This window comes from Engystomops pustulosus, chromosome 2 (assembly GCF_040894005.1).
Source record: "Engystomops pustulosus chromosome 2, aEngPut4.maternal, whole genome shotgun sequence".
In the NCBI taxonomy this organism is placed as follows: domain Eukaryota; kingdom Metazoa; phylum Chordata; class Amphibia; order Anura; family Leptodactylidae; genus Engystomops; species Engystomops pustulosus.
The window spans coordinates 2,130,863-2,157,410 of NC_092412.1; the positions used below are offsets into that span (position 1 = coordinate 2,130,863).

General features: G+C 47.6%; 1 protein-coding gene across 1 annotated transcript in view; it reads right to left on the minus strand.

The window, feature by feature from the left end:
* Positions 1-24,259, minus strand: part of LOC140116349 (vomeronasal type-2 receptor 26-like) — an 87,427-nt gene extending 63,168 nt beyond the window's left edge. The window contains exons 1-2 of the mRNA XM_072132877.1: positions 24,150-24,259; positions 23,020-23,163 (exon numbers count right to left, since the gene is read on the minus strand). Of these exons, the coding sequence (XP_071988978.1) occupies positions 23,020-23,163; positions 24,150-24,259 (254 nt within the window). The remainder of the gene's footprint in view (positions 1-23,019; positions 23,164-24,149) is intronic.
* Between the last annotated feature and the right edge of the window lie 2,289 nt (positions 24,260-26,548).

Consider the following 26,548-nt stretch of genomic DNA (forward strand, 5'->3'; position numbering starts at 1 on the left):
TATATACCAGTGCATGGAGCGGGTGTCACAGTGTAACTCTATGGAGGCTCTAGTGATATAACATCCCCCCAGTGTAACCAGTAATACCATAGTCTAGTGGATGGGGGCGCTGTATCTCTATATACCAGTGCTTGGAGCCTGTGTCACAGTGTAACTCTATGGAGGCTCTAGTGATATAACATCCCCCAGTGTAACCAGTAATACCATAGTCTAGAGGATGGGGGCGCTGTATCTCTATATACCAGTGCATGGAGCGTGTGTCACAGTGTAACTCTATGGAGGCTCTAGTGATATAACATCCCCCAGTGTAACCAGTAATACCATAGTCTAGTGGATGGGGGCGCTGTATCTCTATATACCAGTGCATGGAGCAGGTGTCACAGTGTAACTCTATGGAGGCTCTAGTGATATAACATCCCCCAGTGTAACCAGTAATACCATAGTCTAGTGGATGGGGGCGTTGTATCTCTATATACCAGTGCATGGAGCGTGTGTCACAGTGTAACCCTATAGAGACTCTAGTGATATAACATCCCCCAGTGTAACCAGTAATACCATAGTCTAGTGGATGGGGGCGCTGTATCTCTATATACCAGTGCATGGAGCGTGTGTCACAGTGTAACCCTATAGAGACTCTAGTGATATAACATCCCCCCAGTGTAACCAGTAGTACCATAGCCTAGAGGATGGGGGCGCTGTATCTCTATATACCAGTGCGTGGAGCAGGTGTCACAGTGTAACTCTATGGAGGCTCTAGTGATATAACATCCCCCAGTGTAACCAGTAATACCATAGCCTAGTGGATGGGGGCGCTGTACCTCTATATACCAGTGCATGGAGCCGGTGTCACAGTGTAACTCTATGGAGGCTCCAGTTATATAACATCCCCCAGTGTAACCAGTAATACCATATTCTAGAGGATGGGGGCGCTGTATCTCTATATACCAGTGCATGGAGCCTGTGTCACAGTGTAACTCTATGGAGGCTCTGGTGATATAACATCCCCCAGTGTAACCAGTAATACCATAGTCTAGTGGATGGGGGCGCTGTATCTCTATATACCACTGCATGAAGCAGGTGTCACAGTGTAACTCTATGGAGGCTCTAGTGATATTACATCCCCCAGTGTAACCAGTAATACCATAGTCTAGTGGATGGGGGCGCTGTATCTCTATATACCAGTGCATGGAGCAGGTGTCACAGTGTAACTCTATGGAGGCTCTAGTGATATAACATCCCCCCAGTGTAACCAGTAATACCATAGTCTAGTGGATGGGGGTGCTGTATCCCTATAGACCAGTGCATGGAGCCTGTGTCACAGTGTAACTCTATGGAGGATCTAGTGATATAACATCCCCCCAGTGTAACCAGTAATACCATAGTCTAGTGGATGGGAGCGCTGTATCTCTATATACCAGTGCATGGAGCGTGTGTCACAGTGTAACTCTATGGAGGCTCTAGTGATATAACACCCCCCAGTGTAACCAGTAATACCATAGTCTAGTGGATGGGGGCGCTGTATCTCTATATACCAGTGCATGGAGCAGGTGTCACAGTGTAACTCTATGGAGGCTCTAGTGATATAACATCCCCCAGTGTAACCAGTAATACCATAGTCTAGTGGATGGGGGTGCTGTATCCCTATAGACCAGTGCATGGAGCCTGTGTCACAGTGTAACTCTATGGAGGCTCTAGTGATATAACATCCCCCAGTGTAACCAGTAATACCATAGTCTAGTGGATGGGGGCGCTGTACCTCTATATACCAGTGCATGGAGCCTGTGTCACAGTGTAACTCTATAGAGGCTCTAGTGATATAACATCCCCCAGTGTAACCAGTAATACCATAGTCTAGTGGATGGGGGCGCTGTACCTCTATATACCAGTGCATGGAGCCTGTGTCACAGTGTAACTCTATGGAGGCTCTAGTAATATAACATCCCCCAGTGTAACCAGTAATACCATAGTCTAGAGGATGGGGGCGCTGTACCTCTATATACCAGTGCATGGAGCAGGTGTCACAGTGTAACTCTATGGAGGCTCTAGTGATATAACATCCCCCCAGTGTAACCAGTAATACCATAGTCTAGTGGATGGGGGCGCTGTATCACTATATACCAGTGCATGGAGCCGGTGTCACAGTGTAACTCTATGGAGACTCTAGTGATATAACATCCCCCAGTGTAACCAGTAATTCCATAGTCTAGTGGATGGGGGCGCTGTATCTCTATATACCAGTGCATGGAGCAGGTGTCACAGTGTAACCCTATGGAGGCTCTAGTGATATAACATCCTCCCAGTGTAACCAGTAATACCATAGTCTAGTGGATGGGGGTGCTGTATCTCTATATACCAGTGCATGGAGCAGGTGTCACAGTGTAACTCTATGGAGGCTCTAGTGATATAACATCTCCCAGTGTAACCAGTAATACCATAGCCTAGTGGATGGGGGCGCTGTATCTCTATATACCAGTGCATGGAGCCTGTGTCACAGTGTAACTCTATGGAGGCTCTAGTGATATAACATCCCCCAGTGTAACCAGTAATACCATAGTCTAGTGGATGGGGGCGCTGTACCTCTATATACCAGTGCATGGAGCAGGTGTCACAGTGTAACTCTATGGAGGCTCTAGTGATATAACATCCCCCAGTGTAACCAGTAATACCATAGTCTAGTGGATGGGGGCGTTGTATCTCTATATACCAGTGCATGGAGCATGTGTCACAGTGTAACTCTATGGAGGCTCTAGTGATATAACATCTCCCAGTGTAACCAGTAATACCATAGCCTAGTGGATGGGGGCGCTGTATCTCTATATACCAGTGCATGGAGCCTGTGTCACAGTGTAACTCTATGGAGGCTCTAGTGATATAACATCCCCCAGTGTAACCAGTAATACCATAGTCTAGTGGATGGGGGCGCTGTATCTCTATATACCAGTGCATGGAGCAGGTGTCACAGTGTAACTCTATGGAGGCTCTAGTGATATAACATCCCCCAGTGTAACCAGTAATACCATAGTCTAGTGGATGGGGGCGCTGTATCTCTATATACCAGTGCATGGAGCAGGTGTCACAGTGTAACTCTATGGAGGCTCTAGTGATATAACATCCCCCAGTGTAACCAGTAATACCATAGCCTAGTGGATGGGGGCGCTGTACCTCTATATACCAGTGCATGGAGCCTGTGTCACAGTGTAACTCTATGGAGGCTCTAGTGATATAACATCTCCCAGTGTAACCAGTAATACCATAGCCTAGTGGATGGGGGCGCTGTACCTCTATATACCAGTGCATGGAGCCGGTGTCACAGTGTAACTCTATGGAGGCTCCAGTGATATAACATCCCCCAGTGTAACCAGTAATACCATAGTCTAGAGGATGGGGGCGCTGTATCTCTATATACCAGTGCATGGAGCAGGTGTCACAGTGTAACTCTATGGAGGCTCTAGTGATATAACATCCCCCCAGTGTAACCAGTAATACCATAGTCTAGTGGATGGGGGCGCTGTATCTCTATATACCAGTGCATGGAGCCTGTGTCACAGTGTAACTCTATGGAGGCTCTAGTGATATAACATCCCCCAGTGTAACCAGTAATACCATAGTCTATAGGATGGGGGCGCTGTACCTCTATATACCAGTGCATGGAGCAGGTGTCACAGTGTAACTCTATGGAGGCTCTAGTGATATAACATCCCCCAGTGTAACCAGTAATACCATAGTCTAGTGGATGGGGGCGCTGTACCTCTATATACCAGAGCATGGAGCGTGTGTCACAGTGTAACTCTATGGAGGCTCTAATGATATAACATCCCCCAGTGTAACCAGTAATACCATAGTCTAGTGGATGGGGGCGCTGTACCTCTATATACCAGTGCATGGAGCAGGTGTCACAGTGTAACTCTATGGAGGCTCTAGTGATATAACATCCCCCAGTGTAACCAGTAATACCATAGTCTAGTGGATGGGGGCGCTGTACCTCTATATACCAGTGCATGGAGCGGGTGTCACAGTGTAACTATATGGAGGCTCTAATGATATAACATCCCCCAGTGTAACCAGTAATACCATAGTCTAGTGGATGGGGGCGCTGTACCTCTATATACCAGTGCATGGAGCGTGTGTCACAGTGTAACTCTATGGAGGCTCTAGTGATATAACATCCCCCAGTGTAACCAGTAATACCATAGTCTAGTGGATGGGGGCGCTGTACCTCTATATACCAGTGCATGGAGCCTGTGTCACAGTGTAACTCTATGGAGGCTCTAGTGATGTAACATCCCCCAGTGTAACCAGTAATACCATAGTCTAGTGGATGGGGGCGCTGTATCTCTATATACCAGTGCATGGAGCAGGTGTCACAGTGTAACTCTATGGAGGCTCTAGTGATATAACACCCCCCAGTGTAACCAGTAATACCATAGTCTAGTGGATGGGGGCGCTGTATCTCTATATACCAGTGCATGGAGCAGGTGTCACAGTGTAACTCTATGGAGGCTCTAGTGATATAACACCCCCCAGTGTAACCAGTAATACCATAGTCTAGTGGATGGGGGCGCTGTATCTCTATATACCAGTGCATGGAGCAGGTGTCACAGTGTAACTCTATGGAGGCTCTAGTGATATAACATCCCCCAGTGTAACCAGTAATACCATAGTCTAGTGGATGGGGGTGCTGTATCCCTATATACCAGTGCATGGAGCGCGTGTCACAGTGTAACTCTATGGAGGCTCTAGTGATATAACATCCCCCAGTGTAACCAGTAATACCATAGTCTAGTGGATGGGGGCGCTGTATCTCTATATACCAGTGCATGGAGCAGGTGTCACAGTGTAACTCTATGGAGGCTCTAGTGATATAACATCCCCCAGTGTAACCAGTAATACCATAGTCTAGTGGATGGGGGCGCTGTATCTCTATATACCAGTGCATGGAGCAGGTGTCACAGTGTAACTCTATGGAGGCTCTAGTGATATAACATCCCCCAGTGTAACCAGTAATACCATAGTCTAGTGGATGGGGGCGCTGTATCTCTATATACCAGTGCATGGAGCCTGTGTCACAGTGTAACTCTATGGAGGCTCTAGTGATATAACATCCCCCCAGTGTAACCAGTAATACCATAGTCTAGTGGATGGGGGCGCTGTATCTCTATATACCAGTGCATGGAGCAGGTGTCACAGTGTAACTCTATGGAGGCTCTAGTGATATAACATCCCCCAGTGTAACCAGTAATACCATAGTCTAGTGGATGGGGGCGCTGTATCTCTATATACCAGTGCATGGAGCCTGTGTCACAGTGTAACTCTATGGAGGCTCTAGTGATATAACATCCCCCAGTGTAACCAGTAATACCATAGTCTAGTGGATGGCGGCGCTGTATCTCTATATACCAGTGCATGGAGCAGGTGTCACAGTGGAACTCTATGGAGGCTCTAGTGATATAACATCCCCCAGTGTAACCAGTAATACCATAGTCTAGTGGATGGGGGCGCTGTATCTCTATATACCAGTGCATGGAGCCTGTGTCACAGTGTAACTCTATGGAGGCTCTAGTGATATAACATCCCCCAGTGTAACCAGTAATACCATAGTCTAGTGGATGGGGGCGCTGTATCTCTATATACCAGTGCATGGAGCAGGTGTCACAGTGTAACTCTATGGAGGCTCTAGTGATATAACATCCCCCAGTGTAACCAGTAATACCATAGTCTATAGGATGGGGGCGCTGTACCTCTATATACCAGTGCATGGAGCCTGTGTCACAGTGTAACTCTATGGAGGCTCTAGTGATGTAACATCCCCCAGTGTAACCAGTAATACCATAGTCTAGTGGATGGGGGCGCTGTATCTCTATATACCAGTGCATGGAGCGCGTGTCACAGTATAACTCTATGGAGGCTCTAGTGATATAATATCCCCCCCCAGTGTAACCAGTAATACCATAGTCTAGAGGATGGGGGCGCTGTATCTCTATATACCAGTGCATGGAGCGCGTGTCACAGTGTAACTCTATGGAGGCTCTAGTGATATAACATCCCCCAGTGTAACCAGTAATACCATAGTCTAGTGGATGGGGGCGCTGTACCTCTATATACCAGTGCATGGAGCCTGTGTCACAGTGTAACTCTATGGAGGCTCTAGTGATATAACATCCCCCAGTGTAACCAGTAATACCATAGTCTAGAGGATGGGGGCGCTGTATCTCTATATACCAGTGCATGGAGCAGGTGTCACAGTGTAACTCTATGGAGACTCTAGTGATATAACATCCCCCAGTGTAACCAGTAATACCATAGTCTAGTGGATGGGGGCGCTGTACCTCTATATACCAGTGCATGGAGCCTGTGTCACAGTGTAACTCTATGGAGGCTCTAGTGATATAACATCCCCCAGTGTAACCAGTAATACCATAGTCTAGTGGATGGAGGCGCTGTATCTCTATATACCAGTGCATGGAGCGCGTGTCACAGTGTAACTCTATGGAGGCTCTAGTGATATAACATCCCCCAGTGTAACCAGTAATACCATAGTCTAGAGGATGGGGGCGCTGTATCTCTATATACCAGTGCATGGAGCAGGTGTCACAGTGTAACTCTATGGAGGCTCTAGTGATATAACATCCCCCAGTGTAACCAGTAATACCATAGTCTAGTGGATGGGGGCGCTGTATCTCTATATACCAGTGCATGGAGCAGGTGTCACAGTGTAACTCTATGGAGGCTCTAGTGATATAACATCCCCCAGTGTAACCAGTAATACCATAGTCTAGTGGATGGGGGCGCTGTATCTCTATATACCAGTGCATGGAGCCTGTGTCACAGTGTAACTCTATGGAGGCTCTAGTGATATAACACCCCCCCAGTGTAACCAGTAATACCATAGTCTAGTGGATGGGGGCGCTGTATCTCTATATACCAGTGCATGGAGCGTGTGTCACAGTGTAACCCTATAGAGACTCTAGTGATATAACATCCCCCCAGTGTAACCAGTAGTACCATAGCCTAGAGGATGGGGGCGCTGTATCTCTATATACCAGTGCGTGGAGCAGGTGTCACAGTGTAACTCTATGGAGGCTCTAGTGATATAACATCCCCCAGTGTAACCAGTAATACCATAGCCTAGTGGATGGGGGCGCTGTACCTCTATATACCAGTGCATGGAGCCGGTGTCACAGTGTAACTCTATGGAGGCTCCAGTTATATAACATCCCCCAGTGTAACCAGTAATACCATATTCTAGAGGATGGGGGCGCTGTATCTCTATATACCAGTGCATGGAGCCTGTGTCACAGTGTAACTCTATGGAGGCTCTGGTGATATAACATCCCCCAGTGTAACCAGTAATACCATAGTCTAGTGGATGGGGGCGCTGTATCTCTATATACCACTGCATGAAGCAGGTGTCACAGTGTAACTCTATGGAGGCTCTAGTGATATTACATCCCCCAGTGTAACCAGTAATACCATAGTCTAGTGGATGGGGGCGCTGTATCTCTATATACCAGTGCATGGAGCAGGTGTCACAGTGTAACTCTATGGAGGCTCTAGTGATATAACATCCCCCCAGTGTAACCAGTAATACCATAGTCTAGTGGATGGGGGTGCTGTATCCCTATAGACCAGTGCATGGAGCCTGTGTCACAGTGTAACTCTATGGAGGATCTAGTGATATAACATCCCCCCAGTGTAACCAGTAATACCATAGTCTAGTGGATGGGAGCGCTGTATCTCTATATACCAGTGCATGGAGCGTGTGTCACAGTGTAACTCTATGGAGGCTCTAGTGATATAACACCCCCCAGTGTAACCAGTAATACCATAGTCTAGTGGATGGGGGCGCTGTATCTCTATATACCAGTGCATGGAGCAGGTGTCACAGTGTAACTCTATGGAGGCTCTAGTGATATAACATCCCCCAGTGTAACCAGTAATACCATAGTCTAGTGGATGGGGGTGCTGTATCCCTATAGACCAGTGCATGGAGCCTGTGTCACAGTGTAACTCTATGGAGGCTCTAGTGATATAACATCCCCCAGTGTAACCAGTAATACCATAGTCTAGTGGATGGGGGCGCTGTACCTCTATATACCAGTGCATGGAGCCTGTGTCACAGTGTAACTCTATAGAGGCTCTAGTGATATAACATCCCCCAGTGTAACCAGTAATACCATAGTCTAGTGGATGGGGGCGCTGTACCTCTATATACCAGTGCATGGAGCCTGTGTCACAGTGTAACTCTATGGAGGCTCTAGTAATATAACATCCCCCAGTGTAACCAGTAATACCATAGTCTAGAGGATGGGGGCGCTGTATCTCTATATACCAGTGCATGGAGCAGGTGTCACAGTGTAACTCTATGGAGGCTCTAGTGATATAACATCCCCCCAGTGTAACCAGTAATACCATAGTCTAGTGGATGGGGGCGCTGTATCACTATATACCAGTGCATGGAGCCGGTGTCACAGTGTAACTCTATGGAGACTCTAGTGATATAACATCCCCCAGTGTAACCAGTAATTCCATAGTCTAGTGGATGGGGGCGCTGTATCTCTATATACCAGTGCATGGAGCAGGTGTCACAGTGTAACCCTATGGAGGCTCTAGTGATATAACATCCTCCCAGTGTAACCAGTAATACCATAGTCTAGTGGATGGGGGTGCTGTATCTCTATATACCAGTGCATGGAGCAGGTGTCACAGTGTAACTCTATGGAGGCTCTAGTGATATAACATCTCCCAGTGTAACCAGTAATACCATAGCCTAGTGGATGGGGGCGCTGTATCTCTATATACCAGTGCATGGAGCCTGTGTCACAGTGTAACTCTATGGAGGCTCTAGTGATATAACATCCCCCAGTGTAACCAGTAATACCATAGTCTAGTGGATGGGGGCGCTGTACCTCTATATACCAGTGCATGGAGCAGGTGTCACAGTGTAACTCTATGGAGGCTCTAGTGATATAACATCCCCCAGTGTAACCAGTAATACCATAGTCTAGTGGATGGGGGCGTTGTATCTCTATATACCAGTGCATGGAGCATGTGTCACAGTGTAACTCTATGGAGGCTCTAGTGATATAACATCTCCCAGTGTAACCAGTAATACCATAGCCTAGTGGATGGGGGCGCTGTATCTCTATATACCAGTGCATGGAGCCTGTGTCACAGTGTAACTCTATGGAGGCTCTAGTGATATAACATCCCCCAGTGTAACCAGTAATACCATAGTCTAGTGGATGGGGGCGCTGTATCTCTATATACCAGTGCATGGAGCAGGTGTCACAGTGTAACTCTATGGAGGCTCTAGTGATATAACATCCCCCAGTGTAACCAGTAATACCATAGTCTAGTGGATGGGGGCGCTGTATCTCTATATACCAGTGCATGGAGCAGGTGTCACAGTGTAACTCTATGGAGGCTCTAGTGATATAACATCCCCCAGTGTAACCAGTAATACCATAGCCTAGTGGATGGGGGCGCTGTACCTCTATATACCAGTGCATGGAGCCTGTGTCACAGTGTAACTCTATGGAGGCTCTAGTGATATAACATCTCCCAGTGTAACCAGTAATACCATAGCCTAGTGGATGGGGGCGCTGTACCTCTATATACCAGTGCATGGAGCCGGTGTCACAGTGTAACTCTATGGAGGCTCCAGTGATATAACATCCCCCAGTGTAACCAGTAATACCATAGTCTAGAGGATGGGGGCGCTGTATCTCTATATACCAGTGCATGGAGCAGGTGTCACAGTGTAACTCTATGGAGGCTCTAGTGATATAACATCCCCCCAGTGTAACCAGTAATACCATAGTCTAGTGGATGGGGGCGCTGTATCTCTATATACCAGTGCATGGAGCCTGTGTCACAGTGTAACTCTATGGAGGCTCTAGTGATATAACATCCCCCAGTGTAACCAGTAATACCATAGTCTATAGGATGGGGGCGCTGTACCTCTATATACCAGTGCATGGAGCAGGTGTCACAGTGTAACTCTATGGAGGCTCTAGTGATATAACATCCCCCAGTGTAACCAGTAATACCATAGTCTAGTGGATGGGGGCGCTGTACCTCTATATACCAGAGCATGGAGCGTGTGTCACAGTGTAACTCTATGGAGGCTCTAATGATATAACATCCCCCAGTGTAACCAGTAATACCATAGTCTAGTGGATGGGGGCGCTGTACCTCTATATACCAGTGCATGGAGCAGGTGTCACAGTGTAACTCTATGGAGGCTCTAGTGATATAACATCCCCCAGTGTAACCAGTAATACCATAGTCTAGTGGATGGGGGCGCTGTACCTCTATATACCAGTGCATGGAGCCTGTGTCACAGTGTAACTCTATGGGGGCTCTAGTGATATAACATCCCCCAGTGTAACCAGTAATACCATAGTCTAGTGGATGGGGGCGTTGTATCTCTATATACCAGTGCATGGAGCGTGTGTCACAGTGTAACTCTATGGAGGCTCTAGTGATATAACATCCCCCAGTGTAACCAGTAATACCATAGTCTAGTGGATGGGGGCGCTGTATCTCTATATACCAGTGCATGGAGCGTGTGTCACAGTGTAACCCTATAGAGACTCTAGTGATATAACATCCCCCCAGTGTAACCAGTAGTACCATAGCCTAGAGGATGGGGGCGCTGTATCTCTATATACCAGTGCATGGAGCAGGTGTCACAGTGTAACTCTATGGAGGCTCTAGTGATATAACATCCCCCAGTGTAACCAGTAATACCATAGCCTAGTGGATGGGGGCGCTGTACCTCTATATACCAGTGCATGGAGCCGGTGTCACAGTGTAACTCTATGGAGGCTCCAGTTATATAACATCCCCCAGTGTAACCAGTAATACCATATTCTAGAGGATGGGGGCGCTGTATCTCTATATACCAGTGCATGGAGCCTGTGTCACAGTGTAACTCTATGGAGGCTCTAGTGATATAACATCCCCCAGTGTAACCAGTAATACCATAGTCTAGTGGATGGGGGCGCTGTATCTCTATATACCAGTGCATGGAGCAGGTGTCACAGTGTAACTCTATGGTAGGCTCTAGTGATATAACATCCCCCCAGTGTAACCAGTAATACCATAGTCTAGTGGATGGGGGCGCTGTATCTCTATATACCAGTGCATGGAGCCTGTGTCACAGTGTAACTCTATGGAGGCTCTAGTGATATAACATCCTCCAGTGTAACCAGTAATACCATAGTCTAGTGGATGGGGGCGCTGTACCTCTATATACCAGTGCATGGAGCCTGTGTCACAGTGTAACTCTATGGGGGCTCTAGTGATATAACATCCTCCAGTGTAACCAGTAATACCATAGTCTAGTGGATGGGGGCGCTGTACCTCTATATACCAGTGCATGGAGCGGGTGTCACAGTGTAACTATATGGAGGCTCTAATGATATAACATCCCCCAGTGTAACCAGTAATACCATAGTCTAGTGGATGGGGGCGCTGTACCTCTATATACCAGTGCATGGAGCGTGTGTCACAGTGTAACTCTATGGAGGCTCTAGTGATATAACATCCCCCAGTGTAACCAGTAATACCATAGTCTAGTGGATGGGGGCGCTGTACCTCTATATACCAGTGCATGGAGCCTGTGTCACAGTGTAACTCTATGGAGGCTCTAGTGATATAACACCCCCCAGTGTAACCAGTAATACCATAGTCTAGTGGATGGGGGCGCTGTATCTCTATATACCAGTGCATGGAGCCGGTGTCACAGTGTAACTCTATGGAGGCTCTAGTGATATAACACCCCCCAGTGTAACCAGTAATACCATAGTCTAGTGGATGGGGGCGCTGTATCTCTATATACCAGTGCATGGAGCAGGTGTCACAGTGTAACTCTATGGAGGCTCTAGTGATATAACACCCCCCAGTGTAACCAGTAATACCATAGTCTAGTGGATGGGGGCGCTGTATCTCTATATACCAGTGCATGGAGCAGGTGTCACAGTGTAACTCTATGGAGGCTCTAGTGATATAACATCCCCCAGTGTAACCAGTAATACCATAGTCTAGTGGATGGGGGTGCTGTATCCCTATATACCAGTGCATGGAGCGCGTGTCACAGTGTAACTCTATGGAGGCTCTAGTGATATAACATCCCCCAGTGTAACCAGTAATACCATAGTCTAGTGGATGGGGGCGCTGTATCTCTATATACCAGTGCATGGAGCAGGTGTCACAGTGTAACTCTATGGAGGCTCTAGTGATATAACATCCCCCAGTGTAACCAGTAATACCATAGTCTAGTGGATGGGGGCGCTGTATCTCTATATACCAGTGCATGGAGCAGGTGTCACAGTGTAACTCTATGGAGGCTCTAGTGATATAACATCCCCCAGTGTAACCAGTAATACCATAGTCTAGTGGATGGGGGCGCTGTATCTCTATATACCAGTGCATGGAGCCTGTGTCACAGTGTAACTCTATGGAGGCTCTAGTGATATAACATCCCCCCAGTGTAACCAGTAATACCATAGTCTAGTGGATGGGGGCGCTGTATCTCTATATACCAGTGCATGGAGCAGGTGTCACAGTGTAACTCTATGGAGGCTCTAGTGATATAACATCCCCCAGTGTAACCAGTAATACCATAGTCTAGTGGATGGGGGCGCTGTATCTCTATATACCAGTGCATGGAGCCTGTTTCACAGTGTAACTCTATGGAGGCTCTAGTGATATAACATCCCCCAGTGTAACCAGTAATACCATAGTCTAGTGGATGGCGGCGCTGTATCTCTATATACCAGTGCATGGAGCAGGTGTCACAGTGGAACTCTATGGAGGCTCTAGTGATATAACATCCCCCAGTGTAACCAGTAATACCATAGTCTAGTGGATGGGGGCGCTGTATCTCTATATACCAGTGCATGGAGCCTGTGTCACAGTGTAACTCTATGGAGGCTCTAGTGATATAACATCCCCCAGTGTAACCAGTAATACCATAGTCTAGTGGATGGGGGCGCTGTATCTCTATATACCAGTGCATGGAGCAGGTGTCACAGTGTAACTCTATGGAGGCTCTAGTGATATAACATCCCCCAGTGTAACCAGTAATACCATAGTCTATAGGATGGGGGCGCTGTACCTCTATATACCAGTGCATGGAGCCTGTGTCACAGTGTAACTCTATGGAGGCTCTAGTGATGTAACATCCCCCAGTGTAACCAGTAATACCATAGTCTAGTGGATGGGGGCGCTGTATCTCTATATACCAGTGCATGGAGCGCGTGTCACAGTATAACTCTATGGAGGCTCTAGTGATATAATATCCCCCCCCAGTGTAACCAGTAATACCATAGTCTAGAGGATGGGGGCGCTGTATCTCTATATACCAGTGCATGGAGCGCGTGTCACAGTGTAACTCTATGGAGGCTCTAGTGATATAACATCCCCCAGTGTAACCAGTAATACCATAGTCTAGTGGATGGGGGCGCTGTACCTCTATATACCAGTGCATGGAGCCTGTGTCACAGTGTAACTCTATGGAGGCTCTAGTGATATAACATCCCCCAGTGTAACCAGTAATACCATAGTCTAGAGGATGGGGGCGCTGTATCTCTATATACCAGTGCATGGAGCAGGTGTCACAGTGTAACTCTATGGAGACTCTAGTGATATAACATCCCCCAGTGTAACCAGTAATACCATAGTCTAGTGGATGGGGGCGCTGTACCTCTATATACCAGTGCATGGAGCCTGTGTCACAGTGTAACTCTATGGAGGCTCTAGTGATATAACATCCCCCAGTGTAACCAGTAATACCATAGTCTAGTGGATGGAGGCGCTGTATCTCTATATACCAGTGCATGGAGCGCGTGTCACAGTGTAACTCTATGGAGGCTCTAGTGATATAACATCCCCCAGTGTAACCAGTAATACCATAGTCTAGAGGATGGGGGCGCTGTATCTCTATATACCAGTGCATGGAGCAGGTGTCACAGTGTAACTCTATGGAGGCTCTAGTGATATAACATCCCCCAGTGTAACCAGTAATACCATAGTCTAGTGGATGGGGGCGCTGTATCTCTATATACCAGTGCATGGAGCAGGTGTCACAGTGTAACTCTATGGAGGCTCTAGTGATATAACATCCCCCAGTGTAACCAGTAATACCATAGTCTAGTGGATGGGGGCGCTGTATCTCTATATACCAGTGCATGGAGCCTGTGTCACAGTGTAACTCTATGGAGGCTCTAGTGATATAACACCCCCCCAGTGTAACCAGTAATACCATAGTCTAGTGGATGGGGGCGCTGTATCTCTATATACCAGTGCATGGAGCCTGTGTCACAGTGTAACTCTATGGAGGCTCTAGTGATATAACATCCCCCCAGTGTAACCAGTAATACCATAGTCTAGTGGATGGGGGCGCTGTATCCCTATATACCAGTGCATGGAGCGCGTGTCACAGTGTAACTCTATGGAGGCTCTAGTGATATAACATCCCCCAGTGTAACCAGTAATACCATAGTCTAGTGGATGGGGGCGCTGTATCTCTATATACCAGTGCATGGAGCAGGTGTCACAGTGTAACTCTATGGAGGCTCTAGTGATATAACATCCCCCAGTGTAACCAGTAATACCATAGTCTAGTGGATGGGGGCGCTGTATCTCTATATACCAGTGCATGGAGCCTGTGTCACAGTGTAACTCTATGGAGGCTCTAGTGATATAACACCCCCCCAGTGTAACCAGTAATACCATAGTCTAGTGGATGGGGGCGCTGTATCTCTATATACCAGTGCATGGAGCAGGTGTCACAGTGTAACTCTATGGAGGCTCTAGTGATATAACATCCCCCAGTGTAACCAGTAATACCATAGTCTAGTGGATGGGGGCGCTGTATCTCTATATACCAGTGCATGGAGCCTGTGTCACAGTGTAACTCTATGGAGGCTCTAGTGATATAACATCCCCCAGTGTAACCAGTAATACCATAGTCTAGTGGATGGCGGCGCTGTATCTCTATATACCAGTGCATGGAGCAGGTGTCACAGTGGAACTCTATGGAGGCTCTAGTGATATAACATCCCCCAGTGTAACCAGTAATACCATAGTCTAGTGGATGGGGGCGCTGTATCTCTATATACCAGTGCATGGAGCCTGTGTCACAGTGTAACTCTATGGAGGCTCTAGTGATATAACATCCCCCAGTGTAACCAGTAATACCATAGTCTAGTGGATGGCGGCGCTGTATCTCTATATACCAGTGCATGGAGCAGGTGTCACAGTGGAACTCTATGGAGGCTCTAGTGATATAACATCCCCCCCAGTGTAACCAGTAATACCATAGTCTAGTGGATGGGGGCGCTGTATCTCTATATACCAGTGCATGGAGCCTGTGTCACAGTGTAACTCTATGGAGGCTCTAGTGATATAACATCCCCCAGTGTAACCAGTAATACCATAGTCTAGTGGATGGGGGCGCTGTATCTCTATATACCAGTGCATGGAGCCTGTGTCACAGTGTAACTCTATGGAGGCTCTAGTGATATAACATCCCCCAGTGTAACCAGTAATACCATAGTCTATAGGATGGGGGCGCTGTACCTCTATATACCAGTGCATGGAGCCTGTGTCACAGTGTAACTCTATGGAGGCTCTAGTGATGTAACATCCCCCAGTGTAACCAGTAATACCATAGTCTAGTGGATGGGGGCGCTGTATCTCTATATACCAGTGCATGGAGCGCGTGTCACAGTATAACTCTATGGAGGCTCTAGTGATATAATATCCCCCCCCAGTGTAACCAGTAATACCATAGTCTAGAGGATGGGGGCGCTGTATCTCTATATACCAGTGCATGGAGCGCGTGTCACAGTGTAACTCTATGGAGGCTCTAGTGATATAACATCCCCCAGTGTAACCAGTAATACCATAGTCTAGTGGATGGGGGCGCTGTATCTCTATATACCAGTGCATGGAGCAGGTGTCACAGTGTAACTCTATGGAGGCTCTAGTGATATAACATCCCCCAGTGTAACCAGTAATACCATAGTCTAGTGGATGGGGGTGCTGTATCCCTATATACCAGTGCATGGAGCGCGTGTCACAGTGTAACTCTATGGAGGCTCTAGTGATATAACATCCCCCAGTGTAACCAGTAATACCATAGTCTAGTGGATGGGGGCGCTGTATCTCTATATACCAGTGCATGGAGCAGGTGTCACAGTGTAACTCTATGGAGGCTCTAGTGATATAACATCCCCCAGTGTAACCAGTAATACCATAGTCTAGTGGATGGGGGCGCTGTATCTCTATATACCAGTGCATGGAGCCTGTGTCACAGTGTAACTCTATGGAGGCTCTAGTGATATAACATCCCCCAGTGTAACCAGTAATACCATAGTCTAGTGGATGGCGGCGCTGTATCTCTATATACCAGTGCATGGAGCAGGTGTAACAGTGTAACTCTATGGAGGCTCTAGTGATATAACACCCCCCAGTGTAACCAGTAATACCATAGTCTGGTGGATGGGGGCGCTGTACCTCTATATACCAGTGCATGGAGCAGGTGTCACAGTGTAACTCTATGGAGGCTCTAGTGATATAACATCCCCCAGTGTAACCAGTAATACCATAGTCTAGTGGATGGGGGCGCTGTATCTCTATATACCAGTGCATGGAGCAGGTGTAACAGTGTAACTCTATGGAGGCTCTAGTGATATAACATCCCCCAGTGTAACCAGTAATACCATAGTCTAGTGGATGGGGGCGCTGTATCACTATATACCAGTGCATGGAGCGTGTGTCACAGTGTAACTCTATGGAGGCTCTAGTGATATAACATCCCCCAGTGTAACCAGTAATACCATAGTCTAGTGGATGGGGGCGCTGTACCTCTATATACCAGTGCATGGAGCAGGTGTCACAGTGTAACTCTATGGAGGCTCTAGTGATATAACCTCCCCCAGTGTAACCAGTAATACCATAGTCTGGTGGATGGGGGCGCTGTACCTCTATATACCAGTGCATGGAGCAGGTGTCACAGTGTAACTCTATGGAGGCTCTAGTGATATAACATCCCCCAGTGTAACCAGTAATACCATAGTCTAGAGGATGGGGGCGCTGTATCTCTATATACCAGTGCATGGAGCAGGTGTCACAGTGTAACTCTATGGAGGCTCTAGTGATATAACATCTCCCAGTGTAACCAGTAATACCATAGTCTAGTGGATGGGGGCGCTGTACCTCTATATACCATTGCATGGAGCCTGTGTCACAGTGTAACTCTATGGAGGCTCTAGTGATATAACATCCCCCAGTGTAACCAGTAATACCATAGTCTAGTGGATGGGGGCGCTGTATCTCTATATACCAGTGCATGGAGCAGGTGTCACAGTGTAACTCTATGGAGGCTCTAGTGATATAACATCTCCCAGTGTAACCAGTAATACCATAGTCTAGTGGATGGGGGCGCTGTACCTCTATATACCAGTGCATGGAGCAGGTGTCACAGTGTAACTCTATGGAGGCTCTAGTGATATAACATCTCCCAGTGTAACCAGTAATACCATAGTCTAGTGGATGGGGGCGCTGTACCTCTATATACCAGTGCATGGAGCGTGTGTCACAGTGTAACTCTATGGAGGCTCTAGTGATATAACATCCCCCAGTGTAACCAGTAATACCATAGTCTAGTGGATGGGGGCGCTGTATCTCTATATACCAGTGCATGGAGCGTGTGTCACAGTGTAACTCTATGGAGGCTCTAGTGATATAACATCCCCCAGTGTAACCAGTAATACCATAGTCTAGTGGATGGGGGCGCTGTATCTCTATATACCAGTGCATGGAGCAGGTGTCACAGTGTAACTCTATGGAGGCTCTAGTGATATAACATCCCCCAGTGTAACCAGAGACACGATAGTGTGTGACATCAGAGACAGGAGAGTGTGTGACATCAGATACAGGATAGTTTGTGACATCAGAGACAGGACAGTGTGTGACATTAGAGACAGGACAGTGCGTGACATCAGAGACAGGACAGTGCGTGACATCAGAGACAGGACGGTGTGTGACATCAGAGACAGGACAGTGCGTGACATCACAGGCAGGACAGTGCGTGACATCACAGGCAGGACAGTGCGTGACATCAGAGACAGGACAGTGTGTGACATCAGAGAAAGGACAGTGCGTGGCATCAGAGACAGGATAGTGTGTGACATCAGAGACAGGACAGTGCGTGACATCAGAGACAGGACAGTGTGTGACATTAGAGACAGGATAGTGTGTGACATTAGAGACAGGACGGTTTGTGACATCAGAGACAGGACAGTGCGTGACATCAGGGACAGGACAGTGCGTGACATCAGAAACAGGATAGTGTGTGACATCAGAGACAGGACAGTGCGTGACATCAGAGACACAATAGTGTGTGACATCAGAGACAGGACAGTGTGTGACATCAGAGACAGGACGGTGTGTGACATCATAGACAGGACGGTACGTGACATCATAGACAGGACGGTACGTGACATCATAGACAGGACGGTACGTGACATCAGAGACAGGACGGTACGTGACATCAGAGACAGGACGGTGTGTGACATCAGAGACAGGACAGTGTGTGACATCAGAGACAGGACAGTGTGTGACATCATAGACAGGACGGTGTGTGACATCAGATACAGGACGGTGTGTGACATCAGATACAGGACAGTGCGTGACCTCAGAGACAGGACGGTGTGTGACATCAGAGACAGGACAGTGTGTGACATCAGATACAGGACGGTGTGTGACATCAGATACAGGACAGTGCGTGACCTCAGAGACAGGACAATGTGTGACATCAGAGACAGGACAGTGTGTGACAACAGAGACAGGATAGTGTGTGACATCAGAGACAGGACAGTGCGTGACATCAGAGACACAATAGTGTGTGACATCAGAGACTGGATAGTGTGTGACCTCAGAGACAGGACAGTGCGTGACATCAGAGACAGGACAGTGTGTGACATCAGAGACAGGACAGTGTGTGACATCAGAGACAGGATGGTGTGTGATCAGCACTTTGGTCAGAGTCAAGAAATCATCTGGTAAATTAAGAATATGCATTGATCCTAAGCCCCTCAATAAATCACTGAAAAGAAATCACTACCCAATGCCTACAACAGAAGATATTCTACCGGATTTATCAAAGGCTAAAATATTTTCAGTATGTGATGTAAAAAATGGATCCTGGCACGTAGAACTGGATGAAAAATCAACTTCACTGACGGCATTTCCATCCCCATTTGGAGGCTATAAATGGCTAAGAATGCCCATGGGACTAAGTCCTGCTCCAGAGGTGCTCCGGCAGGAATGGATGCCAGCCTTGGAAGGACTCCCTGGAGATGATATACTTATAGTGGGAGAAGGGGAAGACATGGAATCTGCCATCAGGGATCATGAACAGAAAATGATGCAATTTCTGGAGAGATGTAGAATAAAGCAAATAAAGCTAAACAAGGAGAAATTCATAGTCCCATATATCGCACATCTTCTTACCTGAAATGGTGTAAAACATGACCCTGAAAAGGTAAGGGCAGTACCAGACATGCCTACCCAAAAGATGTCTGCGGAGTTCAGCAATTTCTTGGGATGGTTAATTACGTAGCAAGCATCTAGCTGACATGTGTGAGCCACTGAGACAGCAAACACACAAAGACGTGCTCTGGGAATGGACAGAATCCCAGGAAAGTGCTTTCCAGGCAGTGCAGATGCGACAATCCTAAGGATAAAGAGGTGGTGGAACAATGTGACGCTTCAGAAAAAGGCCTGGGAGCAACATTGATGCAGGCGCGGCAGCCAGGGCTCGAACACCAACTGAACAGGGATGTGCACAGATTGAGAGGGAGTTACTGGTATTTTGGGCTGGAGAGGTTCCACCAGTGGTATTTGGGCTGAAGAGGTTCCACCAGTGGTATTTGGGCTGAAGAGGTTCCACCAGTGGTATTTGGGCTGGAGAGGTTCCACCAGTGGTATTTGGGCTGGAGAGGTTCCGCCAGTGGTATTTGGGCTGGAGAGGTTCCGCCAGTGGTATTTGGGCTGGAGAGGTTCCGCCAGTGGTATTTGGGCTGGAGAGGTTCCACCAGTGGTATTTGGGCTGGAGAGGTTCCACCAGTGGTATTTGGGCTGGAGAAGTCCCACTAGTGGTATTTGGGCTGGAGAGGTTCCACCAGTGGTATTTGGGCTGGAGAAGTCCCACCAGTGGTATTTGAGCTGGAGAAGTTCCACTAGTGGTATTTGGGCTGGAGAGGTCCCACCAGTACACTTATGGTCGATGAGTGACTGTGCAGTCTGGTCACAAGCCTTTGGAGACTGCAGCGCTGCATGCTCTTACCACTTCAAACATATGAGTTTGACATTTGCTTCTGTCCGGGAAAAGACTTACTGACTGCAGATACTCTAGTAGAGCTACCTACCTATCACAAAGGATGAAGAAAAAGAAATGGAAAGCATCAATGTGGTGGACTACCGAGGAGTGTCACAGGAAAGAGTCTACCTGTTACATAGGACTGCAGGGAGCAGCTGTTGCATTATCTGTACTATGAGATATACTGTAGGGGACAGGTCAGAGTCTACCTGTTACATAGGACTGCAGGGAGCAGCTGCTGCATTATCTGTACTATGAGATATACTGTAGGGGACAGGTCAGAGTCTACCTGTTACATAGGACTGCAGGGAGCAGCTGCTGCATTATCTGTACTATGAGATATACTGTAGGGGACAGGTCAGAGTCTACCTGTTACATAGGACTGCAGGGAGGAGCTTCTGTAATATCTGTACTATGAGATATATACTGTAGGGGACAGGTCAGAGTATACCTGTTACATAGGACTGCAGGGAGCAGCTGCTGCATTATCTGTACTATGAGATATACTGTAGGGGACAGGTCAGAGTCTACCTGTTACATAGGACTGCAGGGAGGAGCTTCTGTAGTATCTGTACTATGAGATATATACTGTAGGGGACAGGTCAGAGTCTACCTGTTACATAGGACTGCAGGGAGCAGCTGCTGCATTATCTGTACTATGAGATATACTGTAGGGGACAGGTCAGAGTCTACCTGTTACATAGGACTACAGGGAGCAGCTGCTGCATTATCTGTACTATGAGATATACTGTAGGGGACAGGTCAGAGTCTACCTGTTACATAGGACTGCAGGGAGCAGCTGCTGCATTATCTGTACTATGAGATATACTGTAGGGGACAGGTCAGTGTCTACCTGTTACATAGGACTGCAGGGAGCAGCTGCTGCATTATCTGTACTATGAGATATACTGTAGGGGACAGGTCAGAGACTACCTGTTACATAGGACTGCAGGGAGCAGCTGCTGCATTATCTGTACTATGAGATATACTGTAGGGGACAGGTCAGAGTCTACCTGTTACATAGGACTGCAGGGAGCAGCTGCTGTATTATCTGTACTATGAGATATACTGTAGGGGACAGGTCAGAGTCTACCTGTTACATAGGACTGCAAGGAGCAGCTGTTGCATTATCTGTACTATGAGATATACTGTAGGGGACAGGTCAGAGTCTACCTGTTACATAGGACTGCAGGGAGCAGCTGCTGCATTATCTGTACTATGAGATATACTGTAGGGGGACAGGTCAGAGTCTACCTGTTACATAGGACTGCAGGGAGCAGCTGCTGCATTATCTGCACTATGCGATATACTGTAGGGGAGAGGTCAGAGTCTACCTGTTACATAGGACTGCAGGGAGCAGCTGCTGTATTATCTGTACTATGAGATATACTGTAGGGGACAGGTCAGAGTCTACCTGTTACATAGGACTGCAGGGAGCAGCTGCTGCATTATCTGTACTATGAGATATACTGTAGAGGACAGGTCAGAGTCTACCTGTTACATAGGACTGCAGGGAGCAGCTGCTGCATTATCTGTACTATGAGATATACTGTAGGGGACAGGTCAGAGTCTACCTGTTACATAGGACTGCAGGGAGCAGCTGCTGCATTATCTGTACTATGAGATATACTGTAGGGGACAGGTCAGAGTCTACCTGTTACATAGGACTGCAGGGAGCAGCTGCTGCATTATCTGTACTATCAGATATACTGTAGGGGACAGGTCAGAGTCTACCTGTTACATAGGACTGCAGGGAGCAGCTGCTGCAATATCTGTACTATGAGATATACTGTAGGGGACAGGTCAGAGTCTACCTGTTACATAGGACTGCAGGGAGCAGCTGCTGCATTATCTGTACTATGAGATATACTGTAGAGGACAGGTCAGAGTCTACCTGTTACATAGGACTGCAAGGAGCAGCTGCTGTATTATCTGTACTATAAGATATACTGTAGGGGACAGGTCAGAGTCTACCTGTTACATAGGACTGCAGGGAGCAGCTGCTGCATTATCTGTACTATGAGATATACTGTAGGGGACAGGTCAGAGTCTACCTGTTACATAGGACTGCAGGGAGCAGCTGCTGCATTATCTGTATTATGAGATATACTGTAGGGGGACAGGTCAGAGACTACCTGTTACATAGGACTGCAGGGAGCAGCTGCTGCATTATCTGTACTATGAGATATACTGTAGGGGACAGGTCAGAGTCTACCTGTTACATAGGACTGCAGGGAGCAGCTGCTGCATTATCTGTACTATGAGATATACTGTAGGGGACAGGTCAGAGTCTACCTGTTACATAGGACTGCAGGGAGCAGCTGCTGAATTATCTGTACTATGAGATATACTGTAGGGTACAGGTCAGAGTCTACCTGTTACATAGGACTGCAGGGAGCAGCTGCTGCATTATCTGTACTATGAGATATACTGTAGGGGACAGGTCAGAGACTACCTGTTACATAGGACTGCAGGGAGCAGCTGCTGTATTATCTGTACTATGAGATATACTGTAGGGGACAGGTCAGAGACTACCTGTTACATAGGACTGCAGATAAACCTTCCACATCATATGTTTAATGCTACACATTTATCTCTGTACATGGGACGGAGTTAACCCTTACTGGTAATAAAGTGTTTCTCCAGGTTCTTCTGTAAAGTCCTTCAGATCTATGTGGCGTGTGGGCTCCAGCTGCAGGATGCCCCCCAGGGTGACGTCCCCCATCCGGTGATATCGGTCATTTGTGTAGCGGGTTCTCAGGTTACATCTGGTGTCGGTGGTGAGGTCAGTCAGAGGGAGAAGCAGGAGAAGGAAACTCAAGGTCTGGAGTAGTGGAGCTCGGCAGTAGAGGACTGTCCATGAGATGAGGAGGTGGACACCGGTGGAGCTGGCACCCAGACACAGGATCAGAAGCAGAACAATGGTCCAGGGCTTAGGTTGCAGCATCCAGACACTGAGGCTCCGCTGTACAGGGAGAGGGACACCGGTGACCCCCACCTGCAGGATGAGAGCGAGCAGTAAAGTTCTCCACCTTATATAAGCCTCAGGATGTAATACAGGATCTATAAACTGCCCCCGTGTCCTGGGACTCTCGGCTATTCAGAGCACACAGGACCTTCCTCTTATTCTGTATCGAAAACTACAGGGAGCAGTGCAAACAATAGAACAGCAAGGAAAAGATTAGACCCCATGGTACATAACTTTAGATTCATTTTATTTTCCTCCCTTCTCTCACCTCAGTTTTAGGGGGTTACAGGAAGTTGGAAAGAATGACCTATGTGACCTTTGAGTTGGCACAACACTCACTCATAACCCTGACAGCCTGAGAGGCTCCGCTCACTAGCCCCAGGTAACAGAGTCTTGTCAGCCCAGTAGTATTGCAACCAGTTTCTTGTTAGATATTACCCAAAAAGGGGAATATATCAGGCCCAGGAAGGGTATAACGTTAGACCAAGAACAGCCCAGGTATTTAACCGCCTTAAGGTCAAACCAAACACCCTGTAAATACACAACGAAAGTACAAATACAATGTTCAGAAGTGCAAAAATACATGTGGTGTTACAATCAGGATTAACTGAAATACTCCATCCGAAGGTAAAACAACTGCACTATGCCCATATGGACTCCCAGATGGCAAGTCGGCCAGACGAGCAAAGCAGCAACCTCATATCTCCATTTTTCCACCACCAGTAGCTACGACCACTACCCAACAAGAACAGAGCCTACTCCACCCCAGCCAAAAAGATGTCTAACCCAATATCGTTCAGGTGAACTCCATCCGGCCATAGTAAAGCAGTGTTGCCGCCCTCCAGCTCCTGGTGCAGCACGACCACCCCACATTTGGATGTCACGTAACGCGACATCCGGGAGTTAAGTGTGCGTCGAGACCTCTTCACCGCAGCTTCACCCCTGGCCCTGTGCCACACTCTACTAAGGACAATCTCCGACCACACCAAAACCACCTCCAGGAATTAGGTGTATCTGTGTATCTGTGCTCATTAACGTAAGAAGCTCCAGCAACCACAAAAAACCCAGGTCATTATCCCCGCATGAATGACCAATATAACAGGTGCGGATGTGGCCATACTAATCTCCACTACTTCTGGCAGAACCTGGACTCACTTCAGGCCCTGAACACCCCTCCAGAAATCATCGGCATTTTGGAAGCCGAGATGATGACAGGCCGAATTACATATGAATGACCCAAAATCCAGACCACCGGAAGAAAAGATCCTAAGGAGCCTGAAAAACAAACAAACAAATTGGAGGAGCTCAGGGCGGACGTATCTCGCAAAGCATGCTGACCACCATTGCCCTATCCACATAACCTCCAACATAACCCCCGGCAAACTCGCTCTAGCTGCCTCAGTCGCAGCGGAACAGAACCAATGCGGAATGAATGTGTCCCATATGCGAACACATCCAAGCCAATCTCCAACAAACACTTCTTAAAGACAGACCTGAACTGAAAATACGTAAGATGGGAACATTCCCCATGAGATAAGAAATTATCCTCAGGGAAAGATTAAAAAAAACATACGCCTGAGTGAGGGCATAAGGGCACGCAGTCCCAGGTATGGCCAGGAGACGAACCCACGAACCCTGACCATAAAGTTCAGTCTTAGACCTTCACACCCGAATCCTAACACAACCCGGACCCAAACAGACATCGCCCTGCAATAAACCACCCTGCTTGGAAGAAGAGGGAAGAACCAACTCACCCACCTGAAAAGCCCCCAAAAACACCAAACTAAAAGCCAGCACAAAGAATAAAGCCTCTGAAGGCAAGGAAAACACTAGCGGGGTTACCTGTATCAGGTCTCACAACAGAGCAAATGACACCGGACGCCGGGATTCAACAGGGACATGTTCCTGACGCCAGCCCTTTTTGGCTTGTCGTATCAAAAAAGGTTTGGTAACATCCAAAAACCACAGAGCTGCAAGAAAAAAGCCACACCTGCCAATCTGCTCTGCAACACTGCCCCAGACACGCGCAATGAAAACTAATACCTGTGGGTAACCTCAATTCTGTCAGACACAATGAAAAACATTCAGCCCACCAGACACGGCCAGCCAGGCCTCCCACGCCTTACTCCTGTACTCATGCTCCTGTGCTCAACTGGTGAACCAGTGAGGTTCTTCACTGGGGACCGGAATGCCAGTCCCGCTGTTTGGTGGCACCTTATCCCGTATCCAGTGTCCACCAAGCCACTGGTGGGTCTCCGCACTCCATACATGAAGTTTGCAGATGTCTTTTCAATGAAGCAAGTGGAGACTCTGCTGCCACACCAACCCTATGACTGCCCTATAGAGTTGATGCCAGGCACATCTCTGCCACGGGTCGGGTGTATCCACTATCTGTGCCTAAAACCTCGGCTATGTAGCCCTATGGGTAGGAGAATCTACAGAAGGGGTTAATTCGCAAGTCCTTCTCCCCTGCCAGAAGGATGGCTCTCTCAGCCCTTGCATTAACTATCGCGATCTTAGTAAAGTTACGGTGATGAACCATTACCCACTACCTCTCATCACGGAACTCTTCGATCATCTTCGTGGTGCCAAGGTTTTCACCAAGTTGGACCTGCAGGGGGCATATAATCTTATCCGCATCAGTGAAGGCGATGAATGGAAGACTGTCTTCAATACTCAAGATGACCACTTCGGGCACCTTTTCATGTTGTTTGGACTCTGTAATGCACCAGCCAAGAGTTCCAAGAGTTTGTCAATGACATTTTCAGATAATTTCTTTATACCTGTGTCATGGTCTATCTAGACAACATCCTGGTGTTCTCCATGAACCTTGAGCCCCAAGGGGCCGATGTACGGCAACCTAATGGCCACCTAATGGCAAATCGCCTATATGCCAAGTTCGAGAAGTGCCAATTTTACCAAAAGAGTCTTCCTTTCCTCGGATACGTCATCTCTGACAAGGGACTACAGATGGATCCTGCCAAGTTGTCTGTGGCACTTGAATGGCCTCACCCAGTAGGACTTCATGCTATCCAGAGATTCCTGGGCTACACTAATTACTACAAAGAAAAATGCATATCCTAAACTTTGGCCTTAGGTGGCTGAAAAAGTTTTCTCCCAGTTGAAGTCTGCCTTTGCCTTGGCTCTCGTTCTTTCTCGGTGTGATACAAAGAAACATTCCTCCT